The following is a 15080-nucleotide window of genomic DNA, read 5'->3' as shown; positions in this document are numbered from 1 at the left end:
TATTACTATATTAACATTAGAATAATATTTTAATATTATTATTAGATTTTGATTATTGGAAAAATCTTTTCATTTAAAATATTAGTATTAAATTTTGAATAAAATCTTTTAATTACACATTGTGTTTATGTTAAATTACTCTTTTACATTAATTTAAATTGTTCAATTTTAACTGATTTTTTTAATAGCAGAAAGTTGAAATCTATCACCATAATCGTTTAGCTAAAAATTATAAAATAAATTTTCATTATTAGTTTTCATTGAAAGTTTAATTATGGTTTAAAAGTTTTTATTGTTCCAATTTTAAAATAGTTAATATTTTAATTAGAAATAAAATTATATTGCTTACTGATTTAAAAATAATAAACACGTCAAAAACACATGAAACACATAGTTTAGAAAAATCTTTAAACTGATTAATATACCTTTTTTATTTATTATATGACTAAATTTTTCATTTTAAATATTTTTTTATTATTTATAAGATTTTATCACCCTTATAAATAAGAATTTTAATTTTATTAAAATATTTGGTTAAATAAATTTATTATACTTATAAAAATAATTTCGATTCCATTTAAAGACTTCTATTAAATGATTTAGATATAAATAAAAAAAATTAAAATTTATATTAAACTACTTTATATTTTTAGATAAAAAAATTACTTTATATTTAAACTATTATGTTTTCAATGATAAAAAATAATTATATTACATTTATTTTAAATAAAAAAATTTTAATTATTTATATAATAAGTAACTTTATATTTCATATATAAAATTTTATAAATAATAAATTTATATAACCTAATCTAATCTATTATAATTATACTAATTATATATTACCTACCAACTATTAGGGTCAATTTATTGACTATTAAAGAAAGAAAAAAATTAAATGGTGAAGAGCTTATACAATAGATAAAAATTTTTATAAGTTTGTACAGATGATTTAATAATGATTATGATGTTTTTTTTTATTAGCATTATATTTGAATGAGCAAAATAATTTATATGCATTAATCATGTTAATTAATTGTTATTTTTAATAATGTTGCTTTATATTAATTATATTAAGTAGAACTATAATGAATATTGAATATTGTAAAAAAAATTAATTATGCTTTAAAAAATTTATTTTTATTATATTTTATTTTTTAAATAAATTAATATTTTTAAATATGTTCGAAAATTTGAATAACAAATAGTATTTTGTACAATTAAAATAAGTAAAAATACTTTTTTTTTGTAAAACTAATAAAATTTAAATACATAAAATGACTTGTAACATTAGAAACTAATAAAAATAAAATAGAATAGGTATGCTAACTTAAATTTAAGGATAAAATAAAAATAAAATTACCTTGGTTTTACTAAAGTAAATACGGCCAACTTATATAATATATTTTTAAAGTCTTAAACAATAAATGAAAATGTAATAGATTTCAAATAAATTGAAATGTTAAAAACATTCATTAATTTTATTTATGGTATCTTTGGTTGAATCAAATGAAATAGAGTTGTAAAGAAATAATCATTCACTAAGGCAGTGTTTGGAAAACCACCTAATAATTGAATTTAAGTGTAATTATGTAACACCCCTTACCCAACCCGATTGTCATGCTAAAGTATCAGGACGTCACATTCATTATTGAAGCAACTAAAAGCACTCTATACCAATTAAACATTTTTTCAAGTTGATAAGCTCAAAATATGATTCAAATACTTATCCGAGCTTGCGAAAACTCTTAAGGTGAGCGGAGGTTATTTAAGGACCCAAATGTAAAATTCCAAACCATTGGGAGCTCGTCGTGACTTCATGGATTCCCACATCATGACGTCACATACTAACTTAGCTCATCACAACCTCGAGAGCACCACGTCGCAATGTGAGTATCTGACTTGGCGTGTCGTGATTTCAAAAGCTCGTCGTGACTTCAATCCTACCACTTTAAAAGTTTAGCATTTTGCTTCCTATCTCTTACGACAACCTCTATATGGTATATATCATCCATATCAACCAATTAACCATTCAAATATGTCAATTTCCATCCTTAGACATCACTTAATTAAACTTAAAGCAACATTAAACATGTTCAAGATACAAAATTTACAAGAAGATCAAAAACCATCAATTTCTTTCATTGAATTCATCCACAAACATTCTTAGCATATTCCTATGTACATGCCAAAAAATAATGCCTAAAATTTAAATTCATACTTGCTTCAAAGGTTGATTTGTGATGAGATCAGTAGAGGTCAATCTTCCTTTTAGAGCTCCAAAACAAGCCCTCGCCTACGAGCTTGAAAAGAAACGTTTTAAGCTCATGAGAGCTTAATAAGCATATCAAGAATTAAACTTTACAATGTAAAACAAATTGTTGCCTATATATATTTATAACATATATGAATTAATACTATCATACATGGAATTTGCTTCCATAATAGTTGTAATAAGGCATCAATTTAACAAGTTCATAAGCTACTTACCAATAGTATCATTGTGCAGTTCACTTACCATGGAAATCTATTGCCCAAATGTAGACTTAATAGAACATATAGGAGATGCGGCAATGTCGATAATTTGCACCGAAGTGCCACCAACACTTGCACTATAATGCTGCTATCACTTGCGCGCATAGAAATTTTTCCTAATGACATTTCATTTATATTCTACTAGTTCTCATTTTGTCTACTTGGGTATTTAAACTATACAACTTATTTACATTTTCTTGACAAATAAAACAATTCAAACTTTACTATTTTTTTACAATTTAGTCCTTATCCATATAGAATCAACCATTCATCAAATTTCACTTGACATCTATTTCATCAACATTTAACATCTCACTTAAATACTTTATATCATCATCTATTTCACCCATCTAACTTTTACTCTCTTTGCAATTTAGTCATTTTTATCAATTTTACTACACATATACTTTTCAATTCATAATAAGAATACAATTGCACATTCAAATAAATTCCATGAAACATATCATAATTTTCATATGTAAATAAAACCCATGTATACTAAACCAATTTGTCAAGTTTTCTATTTAGGGTTTAATTAAATAAAATCCAATAAATATCCATGATGTAAAATTTTCCGAGAGGCTCCACCAAGTGTTGAATCCAAGTCCTATGTTTGAGTGTTACCTAAGAGATTGAAACACTAATGGGGTGAGCTTCCTAAGCCTAGTGTGAGATTAACACAAACTCATTCACAATATAAAACATATATGATACAAAGTCATAAATCACATATCTCAATATTTCATAAGTATACCATGCAGGATCATGTTAATGCATAATTTGTAAAACGATTCAGATTTTAGCAAAATTGTCCTACCAATTTCCACTACACCCCAAAATTGAATTTTCCCAGAACTCGTCCAACCAACACACCAAATTTTGAATAGTATCATAGTAACGCAATAAACAACCATATAAACAAAATCGTGGACAAGCCATCAAAGTTGTTGATAAACTGCCATATAATCAAATCATGAACAGTGTTTCATTAATACAGATAAACTACCATATACTTTCACCTTTCACATATCCTATCCCATGCATGTGATATGACTAAAGCGTTCGAAATCATATAGGCATGTTTAAATGCAAATCGCATTTGTACTCAAGGTACACAAATTTCACGTTTTAATTTCATACGAATATCACATATGCCATATAATCACATAACATGAGAATGAGATGTACATATTTTTCACATTATTAGCTAACATCAATATCACACAATATACTTTTCACAAGCATTCGGTTTAGGAAAAACACTTAATAGATAAAAATCCATAAGGATGACTTCTCTCACTTTATAGATACATATAGTATCCCCATCAAACAAAATTATTTTAATAACAACATTCTTATCGATTTAATACTAGTCTTAATTTATTTAGTGTTTAAACCCACACCTAATCATAGATATGATGTGCAATAAATCTCTCAAAACCCCCACTTGTGGATCTACAACTAGATTACCTAATCGAGCAATAAATTATCTTGAGTTAGGACTATCATCTTAAAGGTTAATACGATAAATTGATTATTGATTATTATTATCAGTTACCCTTATAAGATCTCTCGGATTAGTGATTAAAACCCAGCAATTAACGGTCTCTCGGGTTGATGTCGATTGACCCTTCTACACACAAGATAGATGAAACATTAATTATTGAGGAAATAAATCACCAAGGCCCCCTAAAGTAATCGGCGAAGAGAAGAAAAATAGAAAGGAGAAAATATTTCTATATACCCTTTATATTTACTCTCACACGAATGGAATGGAGGATCAACGAATCGAATGGGTCACAAATCCGAGAAGGAATAATCTAATAGGAGGATTTATTCGAAGATAAAACCAAGGCAGAAATAGAGCTTCAAATTAGGATTCAAATGAAATGATTAATGCAGGAATTTGATTATTAAAATAAAAATAATGAGCATTCAAAATAAGAAAAGGGAAAGGGAAAAGATCTGCACCGTCGGTGGTGGTGCTATGGTGACAGTCTAGCAATAGTTGCAACAGTTCGACGGAGGAGAAAGAATGAACAATGATTCGATCATTTTCTTAATGGAGAAGAGAAGAGAAACAAAAGAAAGAAGAAAAAATAAGAAAAAAAGAGGAATTTAGTGGTGGTGCGCGGTGGTTGACACGGTGGAGGAGGGCGACGCAAGGGGCGGCGCTCGAAGAGAAAAAAAAAGGAGAGGGGAGAGGTGATGGGTGGTGGTTCGGTGGTGAAATATTGGTGATGCACAACTAAGAAGGATGGAGGAAAAAATAAAAGAAAAGAAAAATGGGAAGGTTGAGAGCTAAACAAAAGAGAAAATGAGAAGGAGAGGAGGGTGGTGTAGCAATGAGAGGAGGAGAATGAGAGGTTGGATGGAAAAAAGTGCTCAACCTAGTCTAGGTTCATCGTACCTTGAATAAAGCAAAAATGGAGGAAAAAAGTCAACAAAGGGGGACAATAGAGTGAAAAGGGGATCATGGTGTCTTCACTTAAGGCATGTTGACCAAAAGAAAAGAAAATAATCTTCCTCCCCTTATGGCAAGCTAAGTTGGCTGGCAACATATATAACACATGGAGAGTTACAGGTGGTGAGACAATCATGGTAGATTATTAATGATAACTAATTTTATTTATATTTATAATCATATAATGAACATTTTTATATTAATAATATATAACTTTAAACTCTAAATGTGAAACTAAGTTATTTGAGACTTTTAATTTGTTTAGAATTCTTATGTAAAGTTGGTAGGTATATTTAAATTGTTGTGAATTTATTATGTTTAATTTGTTTAGATTTTTATTTAACTACTTTTGTTAATTTTTATTTATTTTATGTTAATTATAAATAAATTTTATTTAAAATTAATTTTTCTTTGATTTTATATTATTTCGTGAATAGAGATGAATTTTTGTAGATTCGGATATCTAACATATGATTGAAAATGCTAAATAATAATATTGAATAGTAATACTTGAATAATTTATGAACTCAAATTTTTAGATAAATTTGAGGAATCAAATAATTTAAAAAAGCACGGATGCCTGCTTACTGCTAAGGACTTGCATTGTTCATCAAGTACAGGCTAGGCCTGCGAAACTTCATTTCAATCACTTCATTACAATCTGACCACTCTAGAGGAAAAGAATTGAAGTGATTGTACTTTATTCGTAGAAAATAATTGAACTTCCAATTATGGATAATACTTGGAGGAGTCTTCAAAGGTTCAGGCTCCTCCACTATCACCGTTACGGGTCAGTGGAATTTAATTTGAGCGGTGGAAAATTCAATTCATCAAGGCAGTTTTTTTTATGAACAATGCAACCCTTGACTCCTTAAAAGACTCAAATCCATCCTCAAACAAGTCCTTTCTCCAACATAATCAAAATTAACTTTTTGTGGCTCATGTTAGACCTAATATCATGTGCAGAGAGATTTTGTCTTTTTTTTTATAACGAGGTGATTAAAATTTTCATTAATGATGGTTAATATTCCTTAATCAATCCACAATGAGATGAGGTGAGATAGAACAGTAGCCGATACGATTGCGCGCACCACCAAATCGTTGCCGCTAGCACCATTATCATTTCATTGCGTTAGAAGGTCTCATTTGAAAAGCCTTTCTTCTTTTCTTACAATTAGATGCTAAAAACTATCTACTTTCTTGCATTACGGGGTTAAAATTTTAGTTTGGTGAATTGCACGGCCTTAAGTAATTTTTTTGTTTCAAATCTACCTAAGTCAGTCTATCTCTTGTAAGTGAAAATTCTCAAGGGAAATTCTCCAAGGCACCAACACAAAGCGGAAGCAAACTCAAAAGAAAAAAGTACTTGAATCAAACTGAAAATACGAAAACAATGCACACAAGGTGTTTGAGTAAATGCTCTCAAACATATTCAATAACAATGAATGGGATGATTACAAATGAGGTACTCTATTTATAGTTGAACTCTCCCAAATCCAACGATATAATTTAAACTACACCGATGATAAAGATTAAAGCCTATCTACAAGATGAGAGTCCTAAGGGATTTAAACTTTATACAATTTTATCCCTTAAGATTTACAATATTCAACATGATAACTCTAGTTTTATTGGAGTGTTCCACTAGGCCTCTAAGACTTTAAGTAGATGTAATTCTCCATATGTTTCACGAATTGAGCTAATTCAAGTGGATCAAATGATCCCCATGAGCCGTTCTGTGTGCATTTGTCATGAGTTTTGATCCGTGGCTTGTTGACCTGCCACTAATTATAGTGGTAGTTTAAATACATTTCGACACTTAACAAACTTATTTTCTTGGCATTTTATAATTAATTATTACATTTTTTATATTAATAGCTTAGGAGCTAAATATTAATAAAATAAGTGTTCTTATGCATTTTCTAATGTTTCGATGATTTGTAAGGCCAACATGGGTCTCGGGAGTGATTAATGGGCTAATTTAGTGTGTAGGATGCCAATTCAGGTCCAAGAATACAAGGAATAATCGTCGGGCCGCAAGACAAGGGAGCTCAGTAGAACAACAAAGTTGTCAAGGCTAAAAAGCATCCCATGTCGTGATGAGGAATTTCCCCTTGTCATGACGGCGCAACAATCATGAGAAGGCATTCACGATAGCGATGTCGTGACGAGGAGTCTTTCTACGTCAAGATGACGTGACAAAGGCAGGCCAAAATGAGCTAAATCCTAGGACGGAACTCTTGGGATATTTTCATATTTAGACCCTAGCAATCTAAGATTATATTGTATTAATTAGTATCTAAATGTATCTTGTGTTGTGTGGGCACCAAGTAGCTCGTAGCCTATATAAGTAACTTTAGGGTAACCGGGATTGGTAGACAGGACAGTGTAGACTTAAACAGACAGTTTTTACTATTCAGTTTTCTTTGTATTTTATTTTGATGTTCGTTTAGTCGGATCTTTTCTATTCCGATGTGAAGACAATTACGAGCGAAGATTGCTTTGGATCCGCACTTCAATATATTTATCAATGAGCATTCTCTTCACTTTTCTATTTTATTCTTTTATTTATATTTCATTAATCTGATCAATTAACATTTGTATGAATATTAGAACAATTTCTTGTGCTTTATTCATATCTTGCATGATTCGATTATTAAATTGATTTATCTGTTAAGTGATTATTTATCTGAAATTAGTTGTTTATTCAAGAGTACTTAGTATATTAGGGAATGACACCCCTGATAGAATATTTAGACAGGTGAGACCAGAAGAGTATCCTATCGTGTGTATACCTTGTGCCAAACAATGAGTCCGGGAGGGTATCCGCATACCTAGGAAGAGACTGAAAGGGTGACTTAGGTGGTAATCCTTAGTGAAGATGAGACCGGAAGAGTATTTTTAGCTAAGAGTGATAAATAACTCAATCGAGGATAATTAATTATTTAATTAGATAATTAGGGATTTAATCGATCATAAGCTAGAGGCTCGCATTGTCAACACTAAGAATTGGAAATTCCCTTAGGTTAATTTTAAATTAATTAACTTCATTAGTTTAATTAATCTTTTAATTTGGGTTCACACTACTGATTTGTGACTTGATTAGATTAGTAATTATTTTCTATAATTAATTTAATAATAAATTTCTCCAATCTGCAATCTCTTGGATACGATCCTCGAAATACTTATCGATATTCTATTGTAACGCTTGTTATATTACAAATTGACATGTACGTTTACAGATACCACACTTAAATATTTATATTTTTATTTGCACATTTTAACTTTAAACGTTCGCACATTTGGAGGCGGTCGCCCGTGACACTTGCATCCGATTATTATGTCATTAATATTTAATTAATATTTTAAGTGACATCAAAATGTCTAGTGTAGTTGGTTATCATGCTAATCTCACACACTAGAGGCCCCCGGTTCAAAAGACATGTTTATTCTCTTTTGTGATTTATTTTTGGTGGTCTCTCAGTATGGTATGCATAAACCGACATCAACACCTTCTCACATGAATGTAACCATAAAAAAGGCATTATGTGATTGGATCCACTTCCCCATAGTTTGGAGGCTCTTTTATCCATTTTATTTTGTTTAAACTACATGCAATATTCTCCCAATCCTCCCATTAACTCATTTAAAGCCCTCACTGAAATTTTCATGCCCCAAACAATGGGTTCAACTTCCTATTGAATTGGCATTAATATCCAAGAATTCATATCCCTCCCATCATTTCTCAATAAAGTGAGAGAATCAAATTGATATTTTCTTCAAATGGGAATAAAATATCTTAGATTTTTAATATCCAATTCAGTGGGTTCATATTTCATTAACCTATTGTTTGGATTTTGCTACCATTTTTTGGCCCAAGATCCTTCCACCTCATAATTTTCAGACAAGTATATAAAATTAGATTAGAAGAAAAGCAAATGAAGCAAAACTAAAAATGCTCGCGTGTCCTTGCTCCGCCTTCAACCTCCGGGCCACGGCCGCCCCGGCCAATCCTGATATTTCGGACCCAGAACCCGAGCCCAAAGTTCGGAAACTAAAGGGTAGCCCACAGTTCAACAGATGGTACCGTGCACGAGCCTTAAGGTCGGGCCACAAGCTTGAACGACCGAGCCACGGGACTGGGGCGCTTGAGGTGAACCCCTCAGCTCAACGAACCAGTGGGACCTTGTCTTTGGAACCCACTTCAACGGCAAATGACAGCGATCGTGAGGTGGAGGTAACAGACTCGGGGAAGCCAATTTATATGGTATCTGATGGAACTGGATGGACGGCGGAGCATTCCGTTAACGCAGCGTTGGGGCAGTTCGAGCATTGTTTGGTGGATCGTGGGTGTCCCGTAAATACCCATCTCTTCTCTGGGGTATTTTTGTTTCATATTTCAGAACTCGTTTCAGTTACTAATTAATCCAAGTTTTTGTATTTGTTGTAGTTAGTGATGAAACTTGAACTTGTAATGTTTTAAAAACTGGGAAATCAGTGTCATTTAGATTGGTTGAATGACAATGATGATCTGCAATGTTCAGATTGATGATGTTGAGAGATTGATGGAGATTATAAAGCAGGCAGCCAAGGAAGGTGCATTGCTTGTATATACTTTAGCTGATCCTTCCATGGCAGAGTCCGCCAAGCAAGCTTGCAAATTGTGGGGTATACCATCGACGGATATATTGGGTCCAATTACAGAGGCTATTGCTGCTCATTTAGGTGTCTCACCTTCTGGTCTTCCCCGTGGAGCAGCTGGAAGAAACATCCCCCTCTCAGATGAATACTTTCGGCGGATTGAAGCTGTTGAATTTACAATCAAGCAGGATGATGGGGCACTACCTCAAAACTTAAGCAAGGCTGGCATTGTTCTCACAGGTGTTTCTCGTACTGGGAAGACGCCGTTATCAATTTATCTAGCACAGAAAGGATATAAAGTAGCAAATGTGCCTATTGTGAAGGGAGTGGCTTTGCCAAAGGGACTTTTCGAAGTAGACCCTGAGAAGGTTTTTGGTTTGACTATTAATCCCTTGGTCTTGCAAACTATTAGGAAAGCAAGGGCTAAGAGTCTGGGTTTCGGTGACAATGCAAGGAGTAACTACTCGGAGATGGCCTATGTGAAAGAGGAGTTGGAGTTTGCTCGCAAGGTTTTTGCTCAAAATCCTACATGGCCAGTCATCGGTAAACATAATTAATTTACTTATTTTTGTTTAACTCTCCCAACTATTTTGATTCCTTGACATGGAGATACTTAGAGATCATTATTAAGCTTAAGAGGATTAAAAATAGGGTAAATTTTGATATTAAGCAGTTAAAGATGTTTGACATATTCATCTGATGAACCTTGGGCTCATCACCTACTGGTCCTTATCCTTGCAGAAGTTACTGGTAAAGCAATTGAAGAAACTGCTGCTGTTATATTGAGGCTCTACCATGACCGTAAGCAAAAGTGTTCAATGCCACGAATATCAAAACGTTACTAATGAAGTAATGAGATGGAAAATTACTTTTTTCTCCAGGTGTGCTGGAGTAATAGGACTTTGCTGCCTTGTAACTACTGAGAAGGGTCGATGAAATTAGCTACAATTTACATGTACAATGCCAGTGCTTCACTGGTTATGAACTATACTAACTACTATTCTATAATGATGCAATACAGCTATGTAGTTTACTTATGCAGTTTGTCCTACAACAAACTCTTCTTTCTGTCAATTGAACATTTAAAGATTCTTAATAAAGTGGCAGCCATTATTTGTTACAAGTGGTTTATATTATTGAAAATATATTCTAAAGGGGCTACTTGATTATCTCCCGAACCTGATATATTGATTGTTGAGGAAATTAGTACCAGAACGAGTGCAAGGTCTAACTTGTCTTTAATCATTCGTTTATTATTTTGGTTTATTTGAGTCTGCATTTCTCCCCACTGGGGATATATAAAACTTGTATCTGGTTTTATCCAAGAAGCATGAATCCGTATTTTCTAGGTGCTCTTGAATTCCTTACCTTAAGAGGTTTTCCATTTGTCAATGACTACAATGTTCTGAATCAGTTTGCTGAATGCTATTATGAAGTTTGTTTTAGTCCTATAGTTGAATTAGTGATTTTGTTGGGTTCTGTATCATGATACTTTAAATTTCTTTATGCTTTCGCATGATTCATACAGTTGAAATGGACTGCTTCTGTTTTGATGAATAGAATAAAAGATTTTTGTTTTTCACACAGTGTAGAGCATTAGGTAAAAGGAAAGACTGTATTCTGGGATCAGGTGTGGCTTTATGGAACTGAAACAATTCAACATGTCTGAAGCAGCTTTTCTCAATAGTGAAAATTTTAGCTCTTTGCATGCTCTCATGGTCATAGTGTACATACATATTGCCTATTATTCTGCTTTATTTGCTGCCGGCAGCATGATGCATTTGCTTTTTTGCTCATTTTCACTAACATGGTTTCACAAAAGCACAATGATTACTTGAACCATAACGGAACCCAGGCATTAATGTATCAGTATGAGGAATGATTCAATCTTTCCCACTTCAACTGAACCATCAGTGAGAGTGCTCCGCCTACTTGACAGTTGTGGGAGCAAGCCTACGTGCCTTTGGAAAAGAATTCCCCCCCCCCGGCCCCTCTCAATAGGTAGCCCTTCTTTATTCCCCAAAGCCCAAACTTTGGTCCAAAAAAGGTAAGAAACTAGGAGTGCGCATACTGATATGCAAATATACATTTATGTATATACTTTAGTGCCTGTAAATCTCAGGGTCATAGCTATCATCATCTTCCCTCTGCTCAATCACATGAAAGCCACAAAGAACAAGCACTTGAAGTTGGACTGTCAGAAAAAAAAAAAGGAATAAAAAGAAAAGAAGGTATGGGCGAAGGAAAATTAAAAGAAGGGGAGCAAAGGTAACTTTTCTGATCCTCCATGTCAACTTGTCTTATTTGAAGATAAACAAGAAAGCACAAAAAAGTAGGATACCATGTTTTGTTTCATCTCTGACATACATACATACATACATATTTATGTAAATTTAAAAGGAAAGATTCCTTCTCTTTGTCTTAGTGGAGTAAGGCCTTGTCTTCATCTCCAAAATTTCTTTAAAGAAGCTCTGTTAATGGAAGATTGATTAGCTTTTGTCATCCAATGGCCCACTTTGTCTTCTTTTTCTAAACTTTCTTTTTGTTCTTCACTTCCTGGATAGTTCTCATCAAAAGAAGGCCCTTTTTTTTTAATTTTAAAAGATGGCCTATCATCAACCACTTGCATCCATTTCTGTTTGTCAAGCATCGAACTCCCATGTGTGTGTTATACTGCAACATATTTTAATCAGCAATATGTTGGTGTCTTATCTTTTCCAGCTACTAATCTAAGCCATTCTCATCTCCATTCATTTTTCTTATCGACAAGGTGAAATATATCAGCAAAATCGTGCCCATGCTTGACCTGTCGAAGAACGGAAAATTTCACTTCAATATATCAAATCAATTTGTTGAAAGTGTTTATGTAATTTGGAGGTGAAAATACCATAATAGCTTGGAAGCTTACAATGTGGCAAACAACATGAGAATCCTCTTGGGATCAAGCAACCATGGTGGAGGATACCGCCTGAAACTATTCCTCCTCAAACTAAATCTGCTTTCGGTTGCAGCAGTGATATTGCCGGTTGTGATGGCGATCTGATGATGAACTTGTTGGTTGGTGGCAGGATCGGTGGACCCGGCAACCACCGTCCTCGGCTTTTCTGGCATGCAAGACCCTACCAGAGCAATTGCAGTTTCAATAATTCCAAGATCAATCTAACAAAAAGTAATGTGAACTAACAGACATACATGCAGAAGATTGCATCCAAGAGAAAAGAGCCACCAACAAAAAGGACATACTCTCAAGAATCTGTACTTGCACCAAACTAATAAACACACGGCAGTGCTCAGGTTCATGCATTGAGCTCTCGTGAGTTAAATGACAAAGGCTTTTCCATAGGTGCCCCGTTGTTTACAAGTTAAATTCAAGCAAGGCATGTAATGCCAGCACATGGTGGAGGACCAAGAATCTTAGTATTAAAGTAATTGATAAACCTAATAATATATATATATATATAACCGTATAATTGTGGAGCTATTACTGGCTACTAAACCCCGGAGGTGAGGTTGGTCCAGGTTGGTGATGACTAAACTATTCCCATCTTTTTCAAGGAAATTTCTTATGAGTTAATAATAATAATAATAATAGTAATAATAATAATAATAATAATAATAACAACCCAGCAATTGGTAAATTGAGAGTGCTTGTACCTCTGGGTGAAGAGGTGGAAACTAAAGAATCCATATCATTAGAATTGGTATGATTGGGAACAATAGTCTTCTTGTCGCCTCGTTGAGACCCTTTTCGTGAAAGGATTTTCTGCAATTTTTTTTTAAATCAAACAAAAGATGACTTTTTTTTTTATACATGAATGAAACTGGTTTTTTTAAAAAGCTATAAACACGTGTGATTCAAAAAATACAGCATGTTCAGAAAAGAAGAAGAAGACTTACTGTGATTCTTGAATTTGGATTGACGTCTTTATTGAATCCTCCATGAGAGAAACTTTCCATGTTAATGACAAAGCTATCGGATTGATCAGTTGTGTAGTGAAATCCATTAGTATGATCCAAAACTGATATCTTTTGAGTGGAGGTCTTCTCTTCTGACACAAGATCCCCGCAGCAAGATGCTAAATCCTACAAGGAATCCGACCAAACACAGTCAGAGGAATACAAAAAAAAAAAAACAGAACAGCGGTTAACTTGAAATTATGATAAAAAAAACTAAAGGATAGATATTAGATGATGAAAGAAATCAATCAAACAGTTGATTACAAGGAAAATGAAATTAAAAAAAAAAACCTAAATATATTATACTTACCAACTTTGGGTTTTCCGTCATGTCCATCATTTTCTCGGGAAAGTGAGGGAAAGATTAGTAAAAAAAAAAGCAATAAAGGAAGAAACAGAGATACAGTCTCGTTCAGAAGGAAAAAAAAGAAAAAAGAAAGTTCAACAAGAAAAAACTAATCTAAAAATCAAAGAAATCTCGTGAATTACAAACAGCACTTACTGAAGAAAAACACCATTAAAAAGAAAGAGAAGAGGAGAAAGGCAAGTATTTCTTTGTTAAATAGATTGGTGAAATGAACAGACTTTATAACAACGCTGGATAGTTCCTTGAAGTTGGCAAGAGGTATTTGTTGTTTTCATTTTTTTTTTATATGAGAGAAGAGAAAAAGACAAGGTTGAAATACCTCTGAAAAAAAAAAGGCTCTTATATCATTATTTTATTAATAAAAGTACAATAATTTATTTAAATAAAGTAATGCAATTTTAAAATTTTTATTATTTTAGAATGAAAAAACAAGACAAAGAATTTAGAATTAAAGACTTTGTTTGCTTTTTTTTGCAATGAAAACTGGAAATATTTTTATTTATAGCAACCTCACCTCAGGTAAAATATTTTTTTGTAGTTGAAATAGGAATGTCATGACATTTGTAAAGAAAGTTTCAGTTTTACTCAACAAAAAGGAATTTCAGATATTAAAAATATTTAAATCTAGTAAATAGTGGCAAGTTAAGCACCAAAGAGTGTTTTGAGTTTGGTTCTAATCCATTACTTTTTCATATATATATATATATTCAATGCATGTTTAATCACTCTTCATATTTTCACACTTTTATTTTTAAGTTTTAGTTAAAATATTAAAATATAATTATTTAAAATTTATTTTTGTTTAATTTAATTTAATTATTAATTAAAGATTGGTTTATTTAAATATAATAAGAAATAATTATTTATCAATATATGAGATATTATTATTATTTTAGGCTTTTAAATTTTAAGGTTATAAATCATTATATTTTTAGTAATTTTTTTGGCAGATAATTATATGTATTATTATCCATTAATCAACATATATCATATATGCTGACATTTATATCTTCTATTGATTTTCCATTATTTAACAATCATAAAAAATTACGTTTAAAAAAAACAACCATACAATTTTGGGCATATAAATTAATTATTGTATCCAAATCAAATTTT

The 15080-nt window shown here is 32.1% G+C and overlaps 2 protein-coding genes and 1 long non-coding RNA gene across 5 annotated transcripts; 1 reads left to right on the top strand and 2 right to left on the bottom strand.

Annotated features, from left to right (window-relative positions):
* Positions 1–1624: 1624 nt before the first annotated feature.
* Positions 1625–5054, bottom strand: LOC121218550 (uncharacterized). Its single transcript, XR_005914958.1, has 2 exons — positions 4507–5054; positions 1625–4355 (listed from the first exon to the last, which is right to left on the bottom strand). It is a non-coding gene; the product is annotated as an uncharacterized lncRNA (long non-coding RNA).
* Positions 5055–8675: 3621 nt separating this feature from the next.
* LOC107901928 (pyruvate, phosphate dikinase regulatory protein 1, chloroplastic) lies at positions 8676–10760 on the top strand. Of its 2 annotated transcripts, none has more exons than XM_016828107.2 (3): positions 8676–9380; positions 9544–10183; positions 10382–10760. In XM_016828107.2, the coding sequence occupies exons 1-3, from the start codon at positions 8955–8957 to the stop codon at positions 10483–10485; spliced, it is 1170 nt and encodes a 389-aa protein (XP_016683596.2). In that variant the 5' UTR covers positions 8676–8954; the 3' UTR covers positions 10486–10760. The 2 variants fall into 2 exon arrangements, with proteins under 2 accessions (XP_016683596.2, XP_016683598.2); XM_016828109.2 differs by having other exon boundaries at positions 8869–9356.
* A 1149-nt stretch (positions 10761–11909) lies between these two features.
* Positions 11910–14271, bottom strand: LOC107901927 (uncharacterized). 2 transcript variants are annotated; one of them, XM_016828105.2, is made up of 5 exons: positions 13908–14271; positions 13538–13723; positions 13295–13403; positions 12549–12759; positions 11910–12446 (listed from the first exon to the last, which is right to left on the bottom strand). In XM_016828105.2, the coding sequence occupies exons 1-5, from the start codon at positions 13935–13937 to the stop codon at positions 12365–12367; spliced, it is 618 nt and encodes a 205-aa protein (XP_016683594.1). In that variant the 5' UTR covers positions 13938–14271; the 3' UTR covers positions 11910–12364. The 2 variants fall into 2 exon arrangements, with proteins under 2 accessions (XP_016683594.1, XP_016683595.1); XM_016828106.2 differs by having other exon boundaries at positions 12241–12446; positions 12528–12759; positions 13908–14264.
* Positions 14272–15080: the final 809 nt, after the last annotated feature.

Source organism: Gossypium hirsutum, chromosome D06 (genome assembly GCF_007990345.1).
Source record: "Gossypium hirsutum isolate 1008001.06 chromosome D06, Gossypium_hirsutum_v2.1, whole genome shotgun sequence".
Taxonomy (NCBI): Eukaryota; Viridiplantae; Streptophyta; class Magnoliopsida; order Malvales; family Malvaceae; genus Gossypium; species Gossypium hirsutum.
Note: the sequence above shows the minus strand (reverse complement) of the source record. Positions and strands in the feature narration are given on the sequence as shown.

Excerpts from the sequence above, each read along its gene's own strand:
- LOC107901927 (XM_016828105.2), bottom strand. The coding sequence starts at position 13,937 with ATGATGGACATGACGGAAAACCCAAAGTTG. Across the intron at positions 13,404-13,537 it reads ATCCAAATTCAAGAATCACA|AAAATCCTTTCACGAAAAGG; the intron begins GTAAGTCTTCTT and ends AAAAAATTGCAG. Across the intron at positions 12,760-13,294 it reads TTCCACCTCTTCACCCAGAG|GGTCTTGCATGCCAGAAAAG; the intron begins GTACAAGCACTC and ends TTGCTCTGGTAG.
- LOC107901928 (XM_016828107.2), top strand. The coding sequence starts at position 8,955 with ATGCTCGCGTGTCCTTGCTCCGCCTTCAACCTCCGGGCCACGGCCGCC. Across the intron at positions 9,381-9,543 it reads ATACCCATCTCTTCTCTGGG|ATTGATGATGTTGAGAGATT; the intron begins GTATTTTTGTTT and ends TGCAATGTTCAG. Across the intron at positions 10,184-10,381 it reads TCCTACATGGCCAGTCATCG|AAGTTACTGGTAAAGCAATT; the intron begins GTAAACATAATT and ends TTATCCTTGCAG.